Source organism: Anastrepha obliqua, chromosome 3 (genome assembly GCF_027943255.1).
Source record: "Anastrepha obliqua isolate idAnaObli1 chromosome 3, idAnaObli1_1.0, whole genome shotgun sequence".
In the NCBI taxonomy this organism is placed as follows: Eukaryota; Metazoa; Arthropoda; class Insecta; order Diptera; family Tephritidae; genus Anastrepha; species Anastrepha obliqua.
Genome location: NC_072894.1, coordinates 127,111,817 through 127,129,252, shown reverse-complemented (window position 1 = coordinate 127,129,252; position 17,436 = coordinate 127,111,817). Strand labels below are relative to the sequence as shown.

Below are 17,436 nucleotides of genomic sequence, written 5' to 3'. Positions count from 1 at the left end.
AATGAAACATATTTAATCAACCTTCTTAAATTCAGATTACATTTCGGTTTAATCATGGTAACGATGTTTATATCTATGTGGATTTCGAATGCCGCCTGTACGGCAATGATGTGCCCAATTATACAGGCTGTTTTGGAAGAACTTCAAGCGGTAATACCTTTTTGAAACCATGGCTAGATGTTCATAATAAATCGAATATATATTTGTTTCGAACATATTTAATAAACAGCAAGGACTTTGCAAAATTTACCAGGAGCCTAAATATAAAATTGTCGGAAAGAAGGACAACGCCGAAGATGAAGAGTAAGTTTCACAATAAACTTTTTTCAAACATGTAAATGTTATTATAAAGGTACATATGATATGTCTCTAGTGAGTCCTCGGTACTTTGTTAAGTTTAGTCGATACTTTTAGTAAGATGTTAGGTTGAGCTAAAGAGCCCTAAAAGGGAAGAAAGATTGAAAGAAAAGAACTGTACATTGTGTTACCAACAGATATACAAAGAAGAGTGGGAAAAGATTAAGACGCGTGTAAATAGAGTGGCGAATTGCTAATAAAAATTAGAAACTCGTTTTTGTCTATAACAACTTTCGTACCCCTACTCATTACTGAGATGACTGCTCCTCGTGGTACACTAAGTAGCTACCACAGTGGAGACTTCACCTGGTTAAGAGTGCTACCATTGACCGTCTTCTATCAATCCTTGATCAGAAAGATCCCCAGTCTCGTTGCAGCAGGAAACCAAAATAGAGGAGCACTGTGCAACCAATTTATCATGACTTTGTTCTTATATCAACTAGACGAAGAAATGTTTTAGTGATACTCAAAGCTAATGAGGCATTCTCCAATAATTTCGTGTGTTGGAAATAAAGGTGTAAAAACCTAGTAAGTAAAATCAACAACTTCCTTAAGAACGCTATTGTAATCTAAAAGCCTAATTCGAGGTTAATTGCGTACTCCCAGAAGGAATGTCTGCGGGAGTAGCGTTTAACGTAAGATTAAGCGCTTAAAGTAGTGAGTATCTCACCGACATCAATAAGGATAGCTCTTTGTACTTACGATCTGAAACTGCTTTACCAATGCAGGCTATTCAAAGAATCTCATCTCCATACAAAATAATTGGTTTTACGAGATACCTCTGTTCTTTCCAATAGCAATTCAAGGTAACTGATGTGTTTCTCATCCGTTTCTCAATGTCGGGGCTTTTAATATAACTTATGAATCCTAAGTCAGAAAACGATAGTAAGATACCATCAAACTAATCAACTTTTAAGTTCAGGCTTTTCAGCTTTGAGCTCCACCCTGAAGGGTTAACTTTTGATTCACAAAGAATAGCTCATCTGATCCACTTTAGATAACTTTCAATCAAGTCACTTCGCTAACAATAAAATCCTCATCGTTCCCCTCAATAGCCACAAACGAAGCTCCCGACAGACTATCTTTTGTTCTAAGGCTACCACGGACAAAGTATTTATTTCACTATCCGATTGGTTTAATTATTTGGCTTTTTTGTTGCAAAGCTGCCGAAAACGATGTATGTACAATACTTGTTTATATATATGTTTGTACTTGTATATGTATATTACTTGTAATTCATCATCTAGTATTGCTACTTCTCAATGATGGAATGCACTTCATAAAACACTTCGTTAACGGTTATTTCCTACCGTATTTAGAACTTTTGATTACGGGAATGAAAGAACTGCTCTATTAGTGGAGTATTGTTTTTAAATTCTGGATAATTTGGTTTGATGTGAGCAATTTAATCTCACTCGCACACCTTATTTGTCTTTATTAAATAGAGCTACAAAAATATCTTAAATACTAATACATACTTATTTTTAATCCCCTGTTTGCGTACAAAGGATGCAAAGAAAAGAGAAATAAGTAACCTTGAAGTTCAAGGTAAGAACTAAGAAAATATCGAGTAAGTCTGATTAAAGGAATTTTCAATATGTCTATTTGAGTCATGCCTTTTAATTGAAAAAAAAATACATAATATCTAACTTTATTTTGTTTTATTGTTTGGTTCTTGCCAGTAATAGTGATGTATGATTTGTTTCATATTCGCTAAACGAATCCCCTCTAAACACTGCATTCATGAACTCCATATTGCAGCATCTGTGGTCTTACGAGTATTTTGTTCATAGAACGAATAGTTTTGGAAAGCATTCAATTTAGATTGCAACACAATGAAATGTTTTCATCCTCATATATACATCAATGTCATGCCTCATTTTAAAAGTAATAACATCCAATGATTCCACTAGCACAAATTTCACACCAAATTGCAATTTTCTATACCATACAATGGCGACATCCGCACACCGCTATCCGCTCTCAGAGTATTTGAGAGTATTAGTTGATTTGCTGACGTAATATCATAGTTGAGAATTTGCTTTCATTTTATTATTATATTGTCATTTACCAGTGCACTTGTGCTCAAGGCAGTGATGGTAAATAATTTTTTCAAAAATCCCTACACAGCCCAAAAAAATTCCCTACTTTTCCCTACGTTTCAAAAAATTTTCCCTACAAAATTTCCTACACATTTTTCTCCTGTGTTTACACTATAATGAGGCACTTGCAACGTCAAAATTGAATTATTTGCTTAAGTTTTGGGCTTGGTGCTGTTTTGACACTTTATAAGACACTTTAATAAGAAATTTTATTTCAAAAATATATATAAATACACATATTTATTATATTATAAACACATATAATATATAATGAAAAATACCGCAAAAAGACTAAAAACACAGGCCAGCAACCAAAAAACTTGTTCGATAATTTTAACTAATTACTTTGTAATTTGGTGTCCTGATTACGAAAAAAATTATTAAAAAGTTATATCACCCATCAATTTTTCACATCTTACAATTAAGTAAAAATAAAGTTTATGTACCAAAATGTATCGGATATATTTCACAGTCCTGCGAGGTACAGTTTCTAAAACGGCTATGGGTGTTTCTTGAAGGTTTTTTTTATGCTGAAAACGAATATGACTTTGAAAATGCTCCAGCACGTCAGGATTTTTGGCAATTTGAGGTTAAATAGTCAAAAATGCAGATTTTGGCCATTTTTAAATTTTTTTTTAGCAAGGTAAAGTTTTTTTTTAATTTTCCACAACGGCATCGCAGGACTTTTTTTAAAAATATTTTTGCGATTAATATAAAAAAAGTTATACTATTTTGAATTCGCCCTTTACAGGGCCGTTAGAGAGTTAGAAAGGTTGAATTTGCATATCTAAAAGTCTTCAATTCAAAATAGAATAACTTTTTTCATATTAATCGTAAAAATATTTTAAAAAAAGGACCTTAAAGCTAAAGAGTAGTACTTTGCGATGCCATTGTGGAAAATTAAAAAAAAACTTTACCTTGCTCAAAAAAAAAATTTTAAAAATGGCCAAAATCTGCATTTTTTGACTATTTAACCTCAAATTGCCAAAAATCTTGACGTGCTGGAGCATTTTCAAGGTCATATTCGTTTTCAGCATAAAAAACCTTCAGGAAACACCTATAGCCGTTTTAGAAACTGTAAAAAAGCGAGATTTTGCAGGCCTGTGAAATTAGACTTTTTCATTACATTCAGTTCTGTTTAAAACAAGACAGAGTTTCTATTTTTTCAGAATCCGGCACGATTACTTTTAAGATTGGGATTAAATGGGGTGAACCATTTGCAGCGTGTCGTTATGCTCAGCGAAGAACATGCTAAGTCTTATTTCGAAATTTCTGGAACCACTTGGTTTACTCGGCTTTTTCTTAAAAAAAAAAAAACTGTTTATTTTAGGTGTCTTTTTTATTGCCTTCATATTTTTTGGTGCATTTCTGATTCGGCATGCTTCTGAAAATCGGACTTGCCGCAGTTCGAAACTTTGTCGCACGCAGCGCATTTTCATTTGAATGGATCGTTAGCCACAGCTTCCAACCAGCCACTAAAATTGTCGTCGTCGAGCCACTTGTTATTGAACTTTTGTCCGATACTTGAATTTTTCTCCTGGTGTTCCTCCAAAGAGTCAGTCGAAGAGGAGCAGCTCTTTTCTGTAAAATATATAAATTTTAAATATAAAAAAATACTAAAACTAAAATAATTGCAAACTTAATTCAAAAGTGAAAAGCACCAGGAAACGCGGGACAACTAACAATTTTCGCGCGAAGAAAAAATCGCATTAGCGGTAACGAAGAAAAAATGGCAATGTTGCCGTATTAACGCTTTAAAAGTATGCTGCCATAAGGAAAAAAATACTGGCATGAAATCTGCGGCTTCTTATTTTAAATGAACTTTTTTAATTTTCCCGCTGTTTTAAAATTTTTTCTGTCCTTTTTGAAAATTCCCTACTTTTACAGAATTTAAAAAAATCTGTCCTCCTTTTTCGACAAAAATCCCTACAAGTAGGGAATTTTCCCTACATTTACCATCACTGGCTCAAGGGCATTCTAGTTTTGTTCACATAAGGGTTGTACATATATAACAGCATAAAAGAATCGAAATAGATATTGACATTTGCTATACAGATCTGCCAACTTCTGAGAATAACGACATGAGCTGCTTTAGCCATGTCTATCCGTCCTTCCGCGCACACGATAACTCGACCAAAAATTAATATATTTCAATGGAACTTGGTACACACACTACTCTTTGGTATTGAGAATGGAAAAGAAGTCGGTAAATAACAACGACTTTTAATGGTAAATTCGAAAAAGAAAAAAAACGTGATATCTCTGTTATAAATTAACCAAAATTACCCAACTTAGGTAGCCGCTATTAGGAAAAACTCCTTCTTCAATTTGGTGTTTCACGGATATTCGAACCTGCGTACTCCGAATTCCAAATGGTAATCACTCTCCAACCCATTCGACTACGGCGGCCGCCTCGGATAAAAATTACGCCCACCTTTTATATGTGAAGACTACATTTTCATCCGTCCCTCTGGTATTACTATAGATTGTATTATAGCTCGAATTGTTTATGAGTTTGTTTGATTCCGAAAATTAACATCGGGTGCAAATTTTACTAAAAAGTAAGCGGTTGCATAAAGATCCATCTAGACCAAATTTAGTCTCCCCTATTCGTTCATTTTTATTGTTGTTAACGAGCAAATTCTTCGTTCTGTTTCCTGCGTGTCCAATTGTGATGTCACAGCCAGAAATACTCTCACGGAGGTCGCATCCTCGTAATCTATCAGTCTTGACTAAACTGTAATTTTATGTGTGTGTCATTTTACGTGGGGTCTGTAGATATCCGTATGAGTTGTTGTCACTCGAAATCCTCAGCTTCTAACGTCTGAGGTTTTCAGTGTGGCAGCTCACAGCGGGTTTCCCTTCTTGAATCAAACAAATTCGTCAAGTGGTAGTGACAATAATCTTTCTTCTTAAAATCGACTTTAAATTCACAAATATAAATAAACGCGAACAGTCTCAACTGCAGCAAATCATATTTCTCGTTTTCTGGCATTTTTGCGACGCACTGACTCATTGAGAAGTTTGACGAACTGGTTATTGGGTTTGAGGAAAGATTTGTAAACGTTGTTGTACTGTGTAACAGTTTAGGGACACTTGTCAGAAAAATTAATACAAATTACGGCACTCCTCATATAAAGAGTGGACTGAGTTGTTTGTTGTTTCTTTTGTGTGCTTCATCTTAGACAAATATTTGCTGATCCCTTAAATTAAACGTTTAAGTACGTGTATTCCCATGAAAACTAATTTTTTAAATCTTTTTATTTGGAGATCGACTATATTTTGCACAATATTGTATCATATTAAAAAACAAAATTATAGCAAAGTGTAGGCACAAGCTGTGCCTTTTTTAGGAGATTTTATTAGAAATTAATCGCGATGAAAACCAAATCTACCGTAAGGATTTTTAAACTGATTAGTTTGTATATTTTTTTCGGATCTTCATCATAAAACATATTCTCAATTCACTTTTATGAACTCATTACATCAGCTACTTCATGTAATTTTTTTTCCTATTTTAAATTTTCAGACCGCCATATCCATCGAAGATGACACTGTGCTATTTTTTGGGCATCGCTTACGCTTCGTCCATGGGTGGCTGTGGTACAATTATAGGCACAGCGACTAATTTGACTTTCAAAGGCATCTATGAAGAGTAAATATCGTCCGATTTTAAAACTCAGGTGCTCCTACATAAGTTGCTGTTGGTATTGAATATATAATTTTTTACAGAACTTTCCCTAATTCGAAGGAAAAAATGGATTTTGCGACATTTATGTTTTATTCAGTGCCTTCAATGTTGGTTTACACGGGCCTAACATACGTTTGGTTGCAATGGCATTTCATGGGTTTGTTCCGACCAAAGAGCAAAGAAGCCGAGGAAGTTAGATTGGGTGAGAGCAGTGCTGGTGTTGCTAAAAAGGTCATTGACCAACGCTACAAGGAGTTGGGACCAATGAAAGCGCATGAAATACAAGTTATGGTCCTCTTCATCTTTATGGTTATAATGTACTTTACTCGGCAACCTCGCATTTTCCCTGGCTGGGGCGATTGGCTCAGCACAAAGTAACTAAATTTATATTTTAATGTTTATTTAATTTCAAGGTATTATTTTTCTCACTTTTTACTTTTCAGAAAAGTTCTCAATTCTATGCCCACTATATTTGTGGTTATCATGTGTTTCGTTCTGCCAGCAAACTATGCATTCTTGCGCTACTGTGTCTGCAAACGTAAGCTAATGTGACACTAGCATAAAATTATCGTACCTGTTTGGTAAATTTTTATATGTTTGTATTTTTTTTTAAAGGTCCTGCGACTGCTGGTACAACACCATCCCTGGTAACTTGGAAATTCATTCAAACTAAAGTGCCATGGGGTCTGATTTTCTTGCTTGGTAAGTTTTATTTTTAAAGATAAGTAGAAACAGCCCGCAAAGCGGTAAACGACAACACCTCAACCAGTTGTTTGACCAGTTTCGATAATTTTTGTTTTCTTTTTTTGAATGTATAAACCCAAATTTCGAACCTCATACAAAAATTAGAAAAATTCCACAAACTTAATGAACAGTTCCTTCAAAATTGTTTGGTACGTAGCTTACAACTAACTAAATTGTACTATAATATACAGTAAATTTGAAGTTGCTTTAAATTGTGGTTGATTTTTTATAATATTTTCCGCTCTCGGAACTTAAACATTTTCCAAATGTTAGATTTTTTCAAGAAATTCTAATTAAAAACAATAGAATTGTGACAATAAGTTGTGATAGTAAGTAATTGTTGTATAAAGTTTGCAATTTGGATTTATATGATTTTTGTTTGACAATGAGCGTTTAGCTCTATTAGAAAAATAGTCATAACTGATCAAAATATTGAAATGCTATCCTTTTGTCGCGTGCTGTAAATTTGAAATATTAATATATGTATGTAAAAGTACATACACATACCGATGCTTGAAATAACAATTTTTCATTCAAATAGGTGGAGGATTCGCACTCGCTAAAGGCAGTCAAGAAAGCGGTATGTCAACATTGATTGGCAATTCTTTGGTTGTGTTGAAGGATTTGTCACACCCTCTTTTGTTACTGATGGTTATCCTTGTCGCTGTATTCTTAACGGCTTTCAGCTCCAACGTAGCTATCGCAAACATCATTATTCCGGTGTTGGCTGAAATGGTAAAATACCAAATTTACTTAAATCAAGAGTTAGTTTTACAAAAAAAATATTTTATGTTTTCAGTCAAAAGCTATTCAAGTTCATCCTCTATACTTAATTTTGCCAGCTGGACTTGCCTGCAGTTTGGCATTCCATCTGCCAGTGAGTACGCCACCCAATGCTTTGGTGGCTGGTTATGCTAATATTAGATCAAAAGATATGGTAAGTTCCAAAAGTCAAAATCCCTTAAAAAGGTAGATTAAGTTTTTTGCAATTTTTCATTAACGTATGTATATATAACAAAAAGGGAAACACATTGACATTTTGGAAATTAATGATTTTTCAAACTTATCAGACATAATCATTCTAGTAGATTTCCAGTACCACCATTCGCTCTGAGAGAGGCAATTATCATAAAAAGAACAATGATCACAAATAACGCAAAGTAGTAAAACTAGGAAGTTTTAATGGCGCATAATTCAAAAAGGTTAAAAAATTTGAAAATTGCGAATTATACTGTGACATAAGAAAACGTGCTTCTATTTAAATTTTCCACTATAGATTTTTTTATTTCTTTATTCCAAAGTGTATTGAACAGAGTGAAATAAGTATTTGATGTATGTCATTTGACAACATGAAAATAAACAACTTGTGTACGTTAACCCATTTACGTCTTTTTACCTGCTGTATAAAAGTGTTCGGCACTGTAGTGTCTGTAACTAGCTATTTTTTCTACTACCTAATTCTTACAAATAGAAATATTTCCAGTAAAAACTTGCTACTTCCCCTCAAAATTAAATGTCCCTTTACGCTCTCGAATTCCCCTTTGCATGTTTTTTGGGGTGCACGAATTGCAAAACATGATAATTAGCAACAACTGCTAGGGAACACTACTAATCTTAACTTACATACATACATACATACATGTATAGCGCGCAATGGACTAGAGTAGCCGCACATATAATATAATATTTAGACTAGCATATCGTATAGTTAGGGGAAAATAAATCTTAAATATTTTCAATGTATTGAAATTAAGTGCGGTGAAAATAAATGTTCCAATAATGTAGTCAGGTGGTCTAATGATTAGATAGCTGGTTGTAAAATAAATTACTCTCTGAGCTAGTGCTCCATTCCAATGTAAAGGGGTTAGGTGGGTTTCAGAGGATGAAAAAAAGAAGATTTTGACTATTTTTTTTTAGTATATAAAATCATATATTTTATTTAAGCAATTCACTGTATCTAAGATACATATATAAACAGTATTTTGTGAAATTTTTATTTAAAAATTTCGAAAACTCAGCCGTTGGTACCTCATCTTCCTTGACGTCTCAAAAAAAAAATGCTCTTGCCGTGGACAGCATAGCTCATTATTGGTTCATCTAAAATCAGAAAACCAAACTGATTTCGTTAGTACATGGATAAATCTCGTTGTTGTACGAAGGAAAAAAAATCAAAATTTGAATTTATGACAGGCTTTGAACCAAAAAACACATTTTTTAGTGAAATTTTCGACATACATTGGCTAAAAAAAAATTGTTGTAATTAACAAAAAAAAAATCCTTCGTTCAATAACTAGATAATGTTATTTCAAAGATTTGTACAAAATTTGAACTAAATCGCTTCATAACTTTTCGAGATATCGTGTCCACCGACTTAAAAAATGGAGTTTTGAGATAAACACGTATACGAGCGAAGCGCTCAACTGACGTGGCCTAATGGGCGGAACTTCTGAAGGGTCTATCTCTTAGAATTTTACTCGGATTGACTTAAAATTTTAGGAGAGTATTTTAAACATACTGTACTATTTAATGAGACAAAAAAACAAAATTCGATTTTTTGAAATTTTCAAACCCACCTAACCCCTAAAGTAGTGGATCTCCTCTACTTTTCTTATATATAATAATAATAATAAAAAATTACTCTCTATTTTAGAATTGTCAATGTGTCTAACGTAAATACATAAGTATCTGTAAAATGGAGCCACATGAGAGTTTTTTGAGATGTACAAGTGGTTGATATTTCAGTTCAACACATTTTTCATGTTTCGTTAAATAGTAAATTTTTCTAATTAGCATCTTGACTAACCTAACTTATATTAATTTTATTTTTAAGCAACAAACTGACATTTTTTCCTTGAAACCTGGAGCATTTTCAATGACAATTTGAGTCTTAGGGCAGTTAGCTTTTAGAATTTGATAACTTTAGTGATATTATTCCTGGGTAGCTAGGCAAGTGAGTGCTGCAGTCTGAGCAATTCCACGTTCTTAAATGACATCACCCTTTAGTTAGAGGCCAGTTGATAATCACTTTAAAAATATTTAGCTAGCTTTTTTACTGTTTACAAACAACAAATTGTAATTTTCAGATAAATTCCTTATGCATTTCATAGCCTAGCAACTGACTAATTTTTATCTAAGAAAACGAAAAATGTCAAAGGGCACTTCAATGAGGTACAATTAATGAAATGGAAGAAAACACTTTTTTTGGTTAAAAATTAGCTTTATTCATCAATGTAATTTCACTTTTAATAGAGCTTTCTCATAGTCAAATGCTCAAGCAATATAAAGCCAACACGTTTTTTTTTTTGATATCTATACGATGTCAGCTAACTCACGCAACTTCACATTTCGATCATTCAAAACAATTTTCTGGATTTTATTGATATTTTCTGGTGTTACCTCTCATTTGGACGTGCACTGCGTTGTGCAGCATCAATGCCTCTATGACCACGTTTGTAGTGAGTAAACGATCGTTTTATTGTTGTTTCTGATGGAGCGGAGCCCCCATAACACTTTACAAGCCATTGCTTCGTTTGAAAGGTATTTTTTCCTATCAAGAAGCAGAGTATAAATTAAAACACGAAATTCTTTTTGATCCATTGTTTTGAAAAGAGCAAAAGTAGCGTCACTCTTAGCACAATAACTCACGAACTAATGAAGAGAACATCATGAAAATTTAACAGCAGTTTTTAACTGAAAAAGAGGTGAATACAATAAAAGTAGTTTCATCTATGTATGTATTAGGCCCGGGGCGTTTCAGCCCATGTGTTATGTAGGTAATATGGATTGAATGAAAATCCTTTTACGCGATAGAAGCATTTCAATATATATTAATAAAATTTATGGAAATTTTATTAAATTTACTTTTGTGTTTAATGTCTAATTTTCGTTAAATTTTACAGGCCGTTGCTGGTATTGGACCCACTATCATCAGTATAATCGTCTTGTACATTTTCAGTCTTACATGGGGTACAGTCGTATATCCAAACTTGACCACATTTCCAGATTGGGTAAATCCAAACGTAAACATTACCACGAATGCAACTGTTTTCAATGCTACAACTCTGGCACCAGAATCGAATATACTTCTTCAAGTTCTGAATGCAACGACCCAGTAAAACTGTTCACTGTCGATTAGGTGACGGCGTACAGGATTTAAGATGCGATTTGTATAATGAAAACAAAAATACTAAATATGCCGAATGTTAAAACCATTAAGTAACTGACATGGAACCACGTTTTGAGTTATACTCGTGTGTAGAAATAAAATTGCCTGTATGTTGTGCATATAAATACGTACTGCATAAAAGCATCGTATAAATCAATAGATGTAAGCACACATACCTACATACATAAGCACTATATGATATACCATATGTACATAGAAATGTTCGAGCACGTTGCCTATAAAATCAACATTTTTGTTTTTGAAATTATGAACACTCAATTTAACATTAACATATCTAAAAATATCACACAAACATATATAATATGTTTGTACATATGTACTTATATGTAAATACATATCCATATATTTTTATATTCAAATTCAATGAAACTGAAATATGTTGAGAGTACCTTAGAACATGACATTTCCTTACAGGTTTTCCATTTAGAAAGCATTTACTTTAGTATTTAAAAATGTTATGGCAAACATGCATATACATACATACATATGTACGTACACATGCCAAATTGAGTTGGTCATTTACACTTCTGTCTGAATCTGCCCTAACTTGAGGAGGTGAAAAAACGACAAAGTTTCAAATTTTGAAAACGGCATATCAATCAATGTTACTTACGCGTTTACACTGCATTTATATAAGTACATAGTGGAATGAAGTGAAGGTACGTGTAATTTTACTAGCGAATAATCAAATGTAAAGTTATGTAAAAGAAATTAGTTTAGAAAAATAAGATTCTAAATTTTAAAAGAACAATGTTGTAGAAATCGACACTCCCGGAATTGATACTGCAAAACAAATGTAGTGCCACTAGTTAGTTTTAATCACTCGCAATACATATCTGTATTGTATATGTTTGTATGTATATAGAAAATTTAGCATAACCTCAATTTGGAATTGAAGCAAAAAGCAAAACAAACAGACAATTTAATGATTACCTAACACCTGAACCATTAAAGAAAAGTGTAAATTTGTAAGATACTGTAATGACTATTTATTGATTAAAAAAAGTGGAACAACAAATAAATGCACAAAACTCATTATAACATTTTTAAAATTACTTATTTAGAATACGAGAGTGCAAGTAAGCAAAAGGGACCCAAGAACTATGCTATACTCATATGATATACCAGCTTCTGAAGAAGCAATAGTTGGAACGTTTGCGGATGATGCCAACAATTGACTCCCACCTGCATGTGGCCTTCCAAAAAATCCAGAAAGGACTCGAGAAAATGACCCTTATTATGAGCAACATTCGATCTTCGACTGTAGTCGAAAGTGCTGATCGAACGAATTTTCATTTGGTATTATGGTGCTCATTCGTTGAAGAATATGAATATTGTGAATTTCGATCGCTCGACGCATTTACAATAGATAATTTTTTCTCAGCTGATACAGCAAATCAAAATAAAAGAAAAACCGATTGTGTTGAAATTCTTTGCTAACAACATTTTTAAAAGTTAAAAAAAGTATTTTTGTGAAAATGAGTACAACGGAGTTGTGGTTCGCCGATTTATCGGACGATGAAAGATTAGTGGAACTAGCTAGAAGTAGAAAACAGTTGAGGGGCTCATCCAACCCCCTAGAAATGGCTTCCACTGAGTACGTTTAGAATTTTCAAAATGTGTTGACGTACTTAATATTACAGAAATTTCCTTACAGATTTTTAAACAACTTTAGATTATCTAAAGAGGCGTTTATGAACCTACTGTCCAGTACAGAAAACCAGTTGCAGCAGTGCACCCGAGCCAAATCCATTCCAAATATTTTAAAGCTAGACACAGTTCTGCGATTTTATGCTCAGGGATCGTACCAATTGAGTATTGGTAATGAAGGTATGCTAGGACTTGCTCAACCCACTGTGTCTGTTGTGCTATCGGAAATAATAGATGTCCTGGAAAATTATATTTGCCAAAGATGGATACAATTTAAGAGTACAGAGGCTGATCTGCAACAAAGAAAAGCACATTTTTATAGCAAATACAGCATAAGAAATTAAATTCTTAGAATATTATAGAAAAATCTAAAAAGTATTAAATAGAAACCTTTACGCCACAGTTTCTGTTTTATTTTTGTTATAAATTTTCTTTATTCAATTATCCGTCATTCGAAAAAAATATGTATTTCAGTTCCTCTACGTATTTCAGCCCATACCTGCCAAGGGAAAATAAAAATGTATTTCTATAAACATCACAAAAAAAAACCATTATTAACCGTAATCCATTTTGCTGCCGTTCTAACTGGTGGACCCAAGGAATTCAGCTCCGTTGTAAATTCCTCCCATTTTTTTGCTGCTTGAACTTTGGTGCAAATCCCTTTTGCGAATTGTGGATTCTCTTCCATTAATGATTCCAGCCTTTCTAATTGCTGTTTGGTACTCACGACTTTCGACCTGCATAAAATTAACAAAATTAGTATATATTTATTATTTGGTTACTATAAAACCATAAATAATCGCAAAAAACTTACATTTTAACAAGTTTACCACAAGTTTACACAATACGCAACACAATCGAAAGTAAAATTGCATTCGACTCTAAATTCGGTAAAAAACGAAAATTTCGATAGGGTTGCAGCGCTCATAATACCAAATTGACATTCGATTTTCGATCTTCGACAACCAACGAATATCGAAGATCGAATGTAACTCATAATAGGGGCCAATAGCAAATTTACATGGAAAACGCATATTTTTACCAAACGGAGGGCTCAGAACTCAAGAGCCTATATTGGTTACTACATCGTTATTCTCACGTTTCTCTCGTGTGTAAGCTCTCACTTTACTCAGGCATCTTGAAACCGATATGGACATAGGGCATTCAACTTTGGAATACTGCAGCTAACTCCTACTTCAAAGATTACAGTCGAAAACTATCAGAGAGATCGCAAATTTCTCTTATTAAGTCACAAATTCAAAAATTCATTGAGATTTCAAAGTACCCTCAATAGTTGAAGAAATAAGAAAATAAACCACATCAGACAACACACGACTCCAATCGCATTCAATTATTACAAATCCTATAACCTTCTCCATACTCAAAAAAAAAAGTCGAATAGTAATAAATTATATATATAAATGTATATAAAATTGGCGCGTCAAGCTTCTCCTCTATTTGTGGTGTGCGTCTTGATGTTGCTCCACAAATGGAGGGACCTACAGTTTTAAACCGACTCCAAGCGGCAGATATTTTTTATGAGGAGCTTTTTCATGCCAGAAATACACTCAGAGGTTTGCCATTGTCTGCCGAGCGGCGACCGCTATTAGAAACACATTTTTTTAAAGAAAACCCGTATTAACCCTCTACCGCATATAACGCCAAATATGGCTCTTACCATTGATTGTGTTGTATTTTTATAAAAAACGGGACTTAATCAAAAGAGAATAATAATTATGACATTCTATGCTTTGTTTTCTTCTCATACGCAAAACTAAATATTGTCAACAAGTGTTTTAGCTACCTTTTCCGTTATCTTTTTTTGAGTGCTTCAAGTGTGAGAACAAAAGCAAATTTTGAAGTGATTTATGTGCACTATTGCATAAAAAATAAAAGCAAGACTACAGCAAAAAATATATATTTGTATAGAAAGTGAAGTTATTTTTTGAATAAAAATATAATTTATATGAAAAGTAAGTATCTTGTGTTTGATTTTTTGTAAAAACTGACGAAGCCATATATGGGGTTCATGCACTAAGGTAAATAATGAACTAACATATGTGTATATATACATATTTCTGTTTTGTTCTTGATAAATCGCAATGGAATTTCCTAGAAATGAATGTACGATCATTTTATTGTAACTTAAAGTATGTTTATGAAGTTAATAGAGGTGATCAAAGTGATGATGACTACATATCTGATACCGACGAAGAAGACTTTGTAAGTAAACCGCCAGAACAGGAGCATATTTATGTACCAGAGACTGATGATACCGATGACTCAGATGACTATAACAAGCCTTCTACATCAAATGCAAAATCTGCTAAAAATCCTAGACCTCCAATTTGGAAAGAAATTTGTTTTCCTCCTTATTCTAGTGAAAATTCTCCATTTCAAGGAGATTCAAACCTTCCTGACTTTATTGAGGAACTGTAGACACCAGCAGATATGTTTAATTTTATTTTCAATGACGATTTGATGAACTTTATTGTAGAACAATCGAATTTAATTGCATTACAAATGGATATAAATAAACCTACCAATATTACTCGGAACGAGATTGATCAGTTTATAGGTGAGTTCAAGTAAAAAAGTTAAAAAAATTACTTATAAAAATTATTTCAGGCATAACAATATACATGTCTTTGATAAAACTGCCATCATCCAGACATTATTGGAACACATTCATTGGCCAAGAATTTGTACGTAACGCAATGACATGTAACAGATAGGAAAACATCAAACGATTTTTACACTTCAATAATAATGAAAATATAAAATACCAGGTGAACTCGGGTTTGATAAGCTCTTTAAGATTCGACCATTGTTAGACAAAATTCGTGTTCGATTGTTGCTTGTACCCAAAGAAAAACATTTAGTGGTTGATGAACAAATAATTTCCACAAAGTGCCGCCATCATCTCAAACAGTACAATCCAGCTAAACCCCACAAATGGGGATTCAAAAATTTTGTCTTGAGCGGAGTTTCAGGTTTTAGTTACGATTTTGATATATTTGCCGGAGCTCAAGCAATACATTCCCGGAAGGAGCACCAAATATAGGAGTAAGTGGAAATGTTGTAACGAGACTAGCACCTACAATACCAAAAGGAAAAAACTATAAACTATTTTTTGATAATTGGTTTAACAGTCCGAAGCTTCAGGTGTATCTAATGAAAAATGGTATATTACCTTTAGGCACAGTAAGATTAAATCGTGTAACAAATTGTAAGATGCCAACCGAAAAAGAAATGAAAAAGTTAGGCCGTGGAAGTGGTTGAAAAAGTAGCAGACATTGATGGAGTTGAACTTGGTCTGGTCACTTGGTTTGACAACAAAGTGGTAAATATTCTTTCAACCTATGTCGGATGTCACCCTATGTCAACGAAAAAAACGGTACTGTAAGAGAGAAGAAGTATATTGAGAAGAAGTATATTGAAATCAATTCTCCTAGGGCAGTTGATGTATATAATTATTATATGGGTGGCGTTGATTTACTGGATTCTTTACTAGGCCTTTATAGAATACAACTGAGGACAAAAAGTGGTATAAAAAGATTTTTTTTCATATGATTGATATGTGCGTTGTCAATGCTTGGATTTTGTGGCGTCGAAAGTCGGAAGAATATATGCCGTTGTTTGACTTCAAGCTTGCAATAGCTGAACATCTTTGCAAAGTTGGTAAATTGAAAAAACGAGGACGACATATATCCACACCCTCAAACTCTCCATCGGCAAGTAGAGAAAATATACCTACCAGCAGTAAAAGAAGAAAGCGACAGGATTTCCCCTTGAGTTCTGTGCGGACGGACGGAATAGGCCTTTTCCCGAAATGGATGAAAAACCGACCACTTTGTGAAAATGATTGCTCTTTTCGCTCATACACCTTTTGCGAAAAGTGCAACGTGTTCTTGTGCTACAACGACAAAAGGAACTATTTTACAAGTTTCCATACCCAATAAATTTTTTTCCCAAAAATAAGCCTAAACGCATATAAGGCCATATATGGCTTCATTTTTTTACTTCCAAACCGCCAAGTGAATTTTTTAATTTTTGTTAAATACGCAATAAATTACCCTCAATCAACATAAATTTACGGTGTTTTATTTATTTTCATTATTTTAAACATTTCAATGCAGTAGAAGGTTAAATATAAATTTCACACAAGACAGAAATGCATAAAAATTAAGTCGCTGAAGGAAATATTTTTAAGCGCTTATTAGGAAAATATCGCAAGTTTATGTAGTAAGGTGTGAAGATTAGGTACAGAAGTGGATCCTTAAAAAATTATAAAATTATTTACAAATTGCGCATGTTTTTCGGATCGGAATAAGCATTCTCTGCGAAGACAATACCTGTAATTGACTATACCAAGAGTATTGATTGAATTGTGGATCAGTCGCCAAATCTAGTTTTTAGGTTATCCAATCACCCAACGTTATTATCGGGCATTTAGCTATTATCATGTAAATGAAATTTTCGAAGACTCATAACTTTTGGTCAAAATAAAAAAAAGCCGAAACAGACCACGATAGATACAGACTGCCGTTTTGCCAGGGTGTCACATACTTTATAACAACATTTAAGTATATTTAAAATTTTACAGCGTACGTTCTTTAGCTGTTGCCTCCATCGTCTTCAGCATATTAGTACTAAATTTATTTAATCGGTAAATCTGCAAAATAAATTAATTTATCTTAATTTCA

At 33.3% G+C, this 17,436-nt stretch overlaps 1 protein-coding gene and 1 long non-coding RNA gene across 3 annotated transcripts in view; one reads left to right on the top strand and one right to left on the bottom strand.

Annotated features, from left to right (window-relative positions):
* Positions 1-12,121, top strand: part of LOC129240527 (protein I'm not dead yet) — a 52,743-nt gene extending 40,622 nt beyond the window's left edge. For both annotated transcript variants that reach the window (XM_054876386.1, XM_054876387.1), the window contains exons 7-15: positions 36-150; positions 230-303; positions 5,989-6,114; positions 6,192-6,524; positions 6,594-6,688; positions 6,766-6,852; positions 7,436-7,629; positions 7,694-7,831; positions 10,794-12,121. In XM_054876386.1, the coding sequence (XP_054732361.1) occupies positions 36-150; positions 230-303; positions 5,989-6,114; positions 6,192-6,524; positions 6,594-6,688; positions 6,766-6,852; positions 7,436-7,629; positions 7,694-7,831; positions 10,794-11,009 (1,378 nt within the window). In that variant the 3' untranslated portion in view covers positions 11,010-12,121. The remainder of the gene's footprint in view (positions 1-35; positions 151-229; positions 304-5,988; positions 6,115-6,191; positions 6,525-6,593; positions 6,689-6,765; positions 6,853-7,435; positions 7,630-7,693; positions 7,832-10,793) is intronic.
* Positions 7,090-7,485, bottom strand: LOC129240528 (uncharacterized). Its single transcript, XR_008582078.1, has 2 exons — positions 7,402-7,485; positions 7,090-7,352 (listed from the first exon to the last, which is right to left on the bottom strand). It is a non-coding gene; the product is annotated as an uncharacterized LOC129240528 (long non-coding RNA).
* Positions 12,122-17,436: the final 5,315 nt, after the last annotated feature.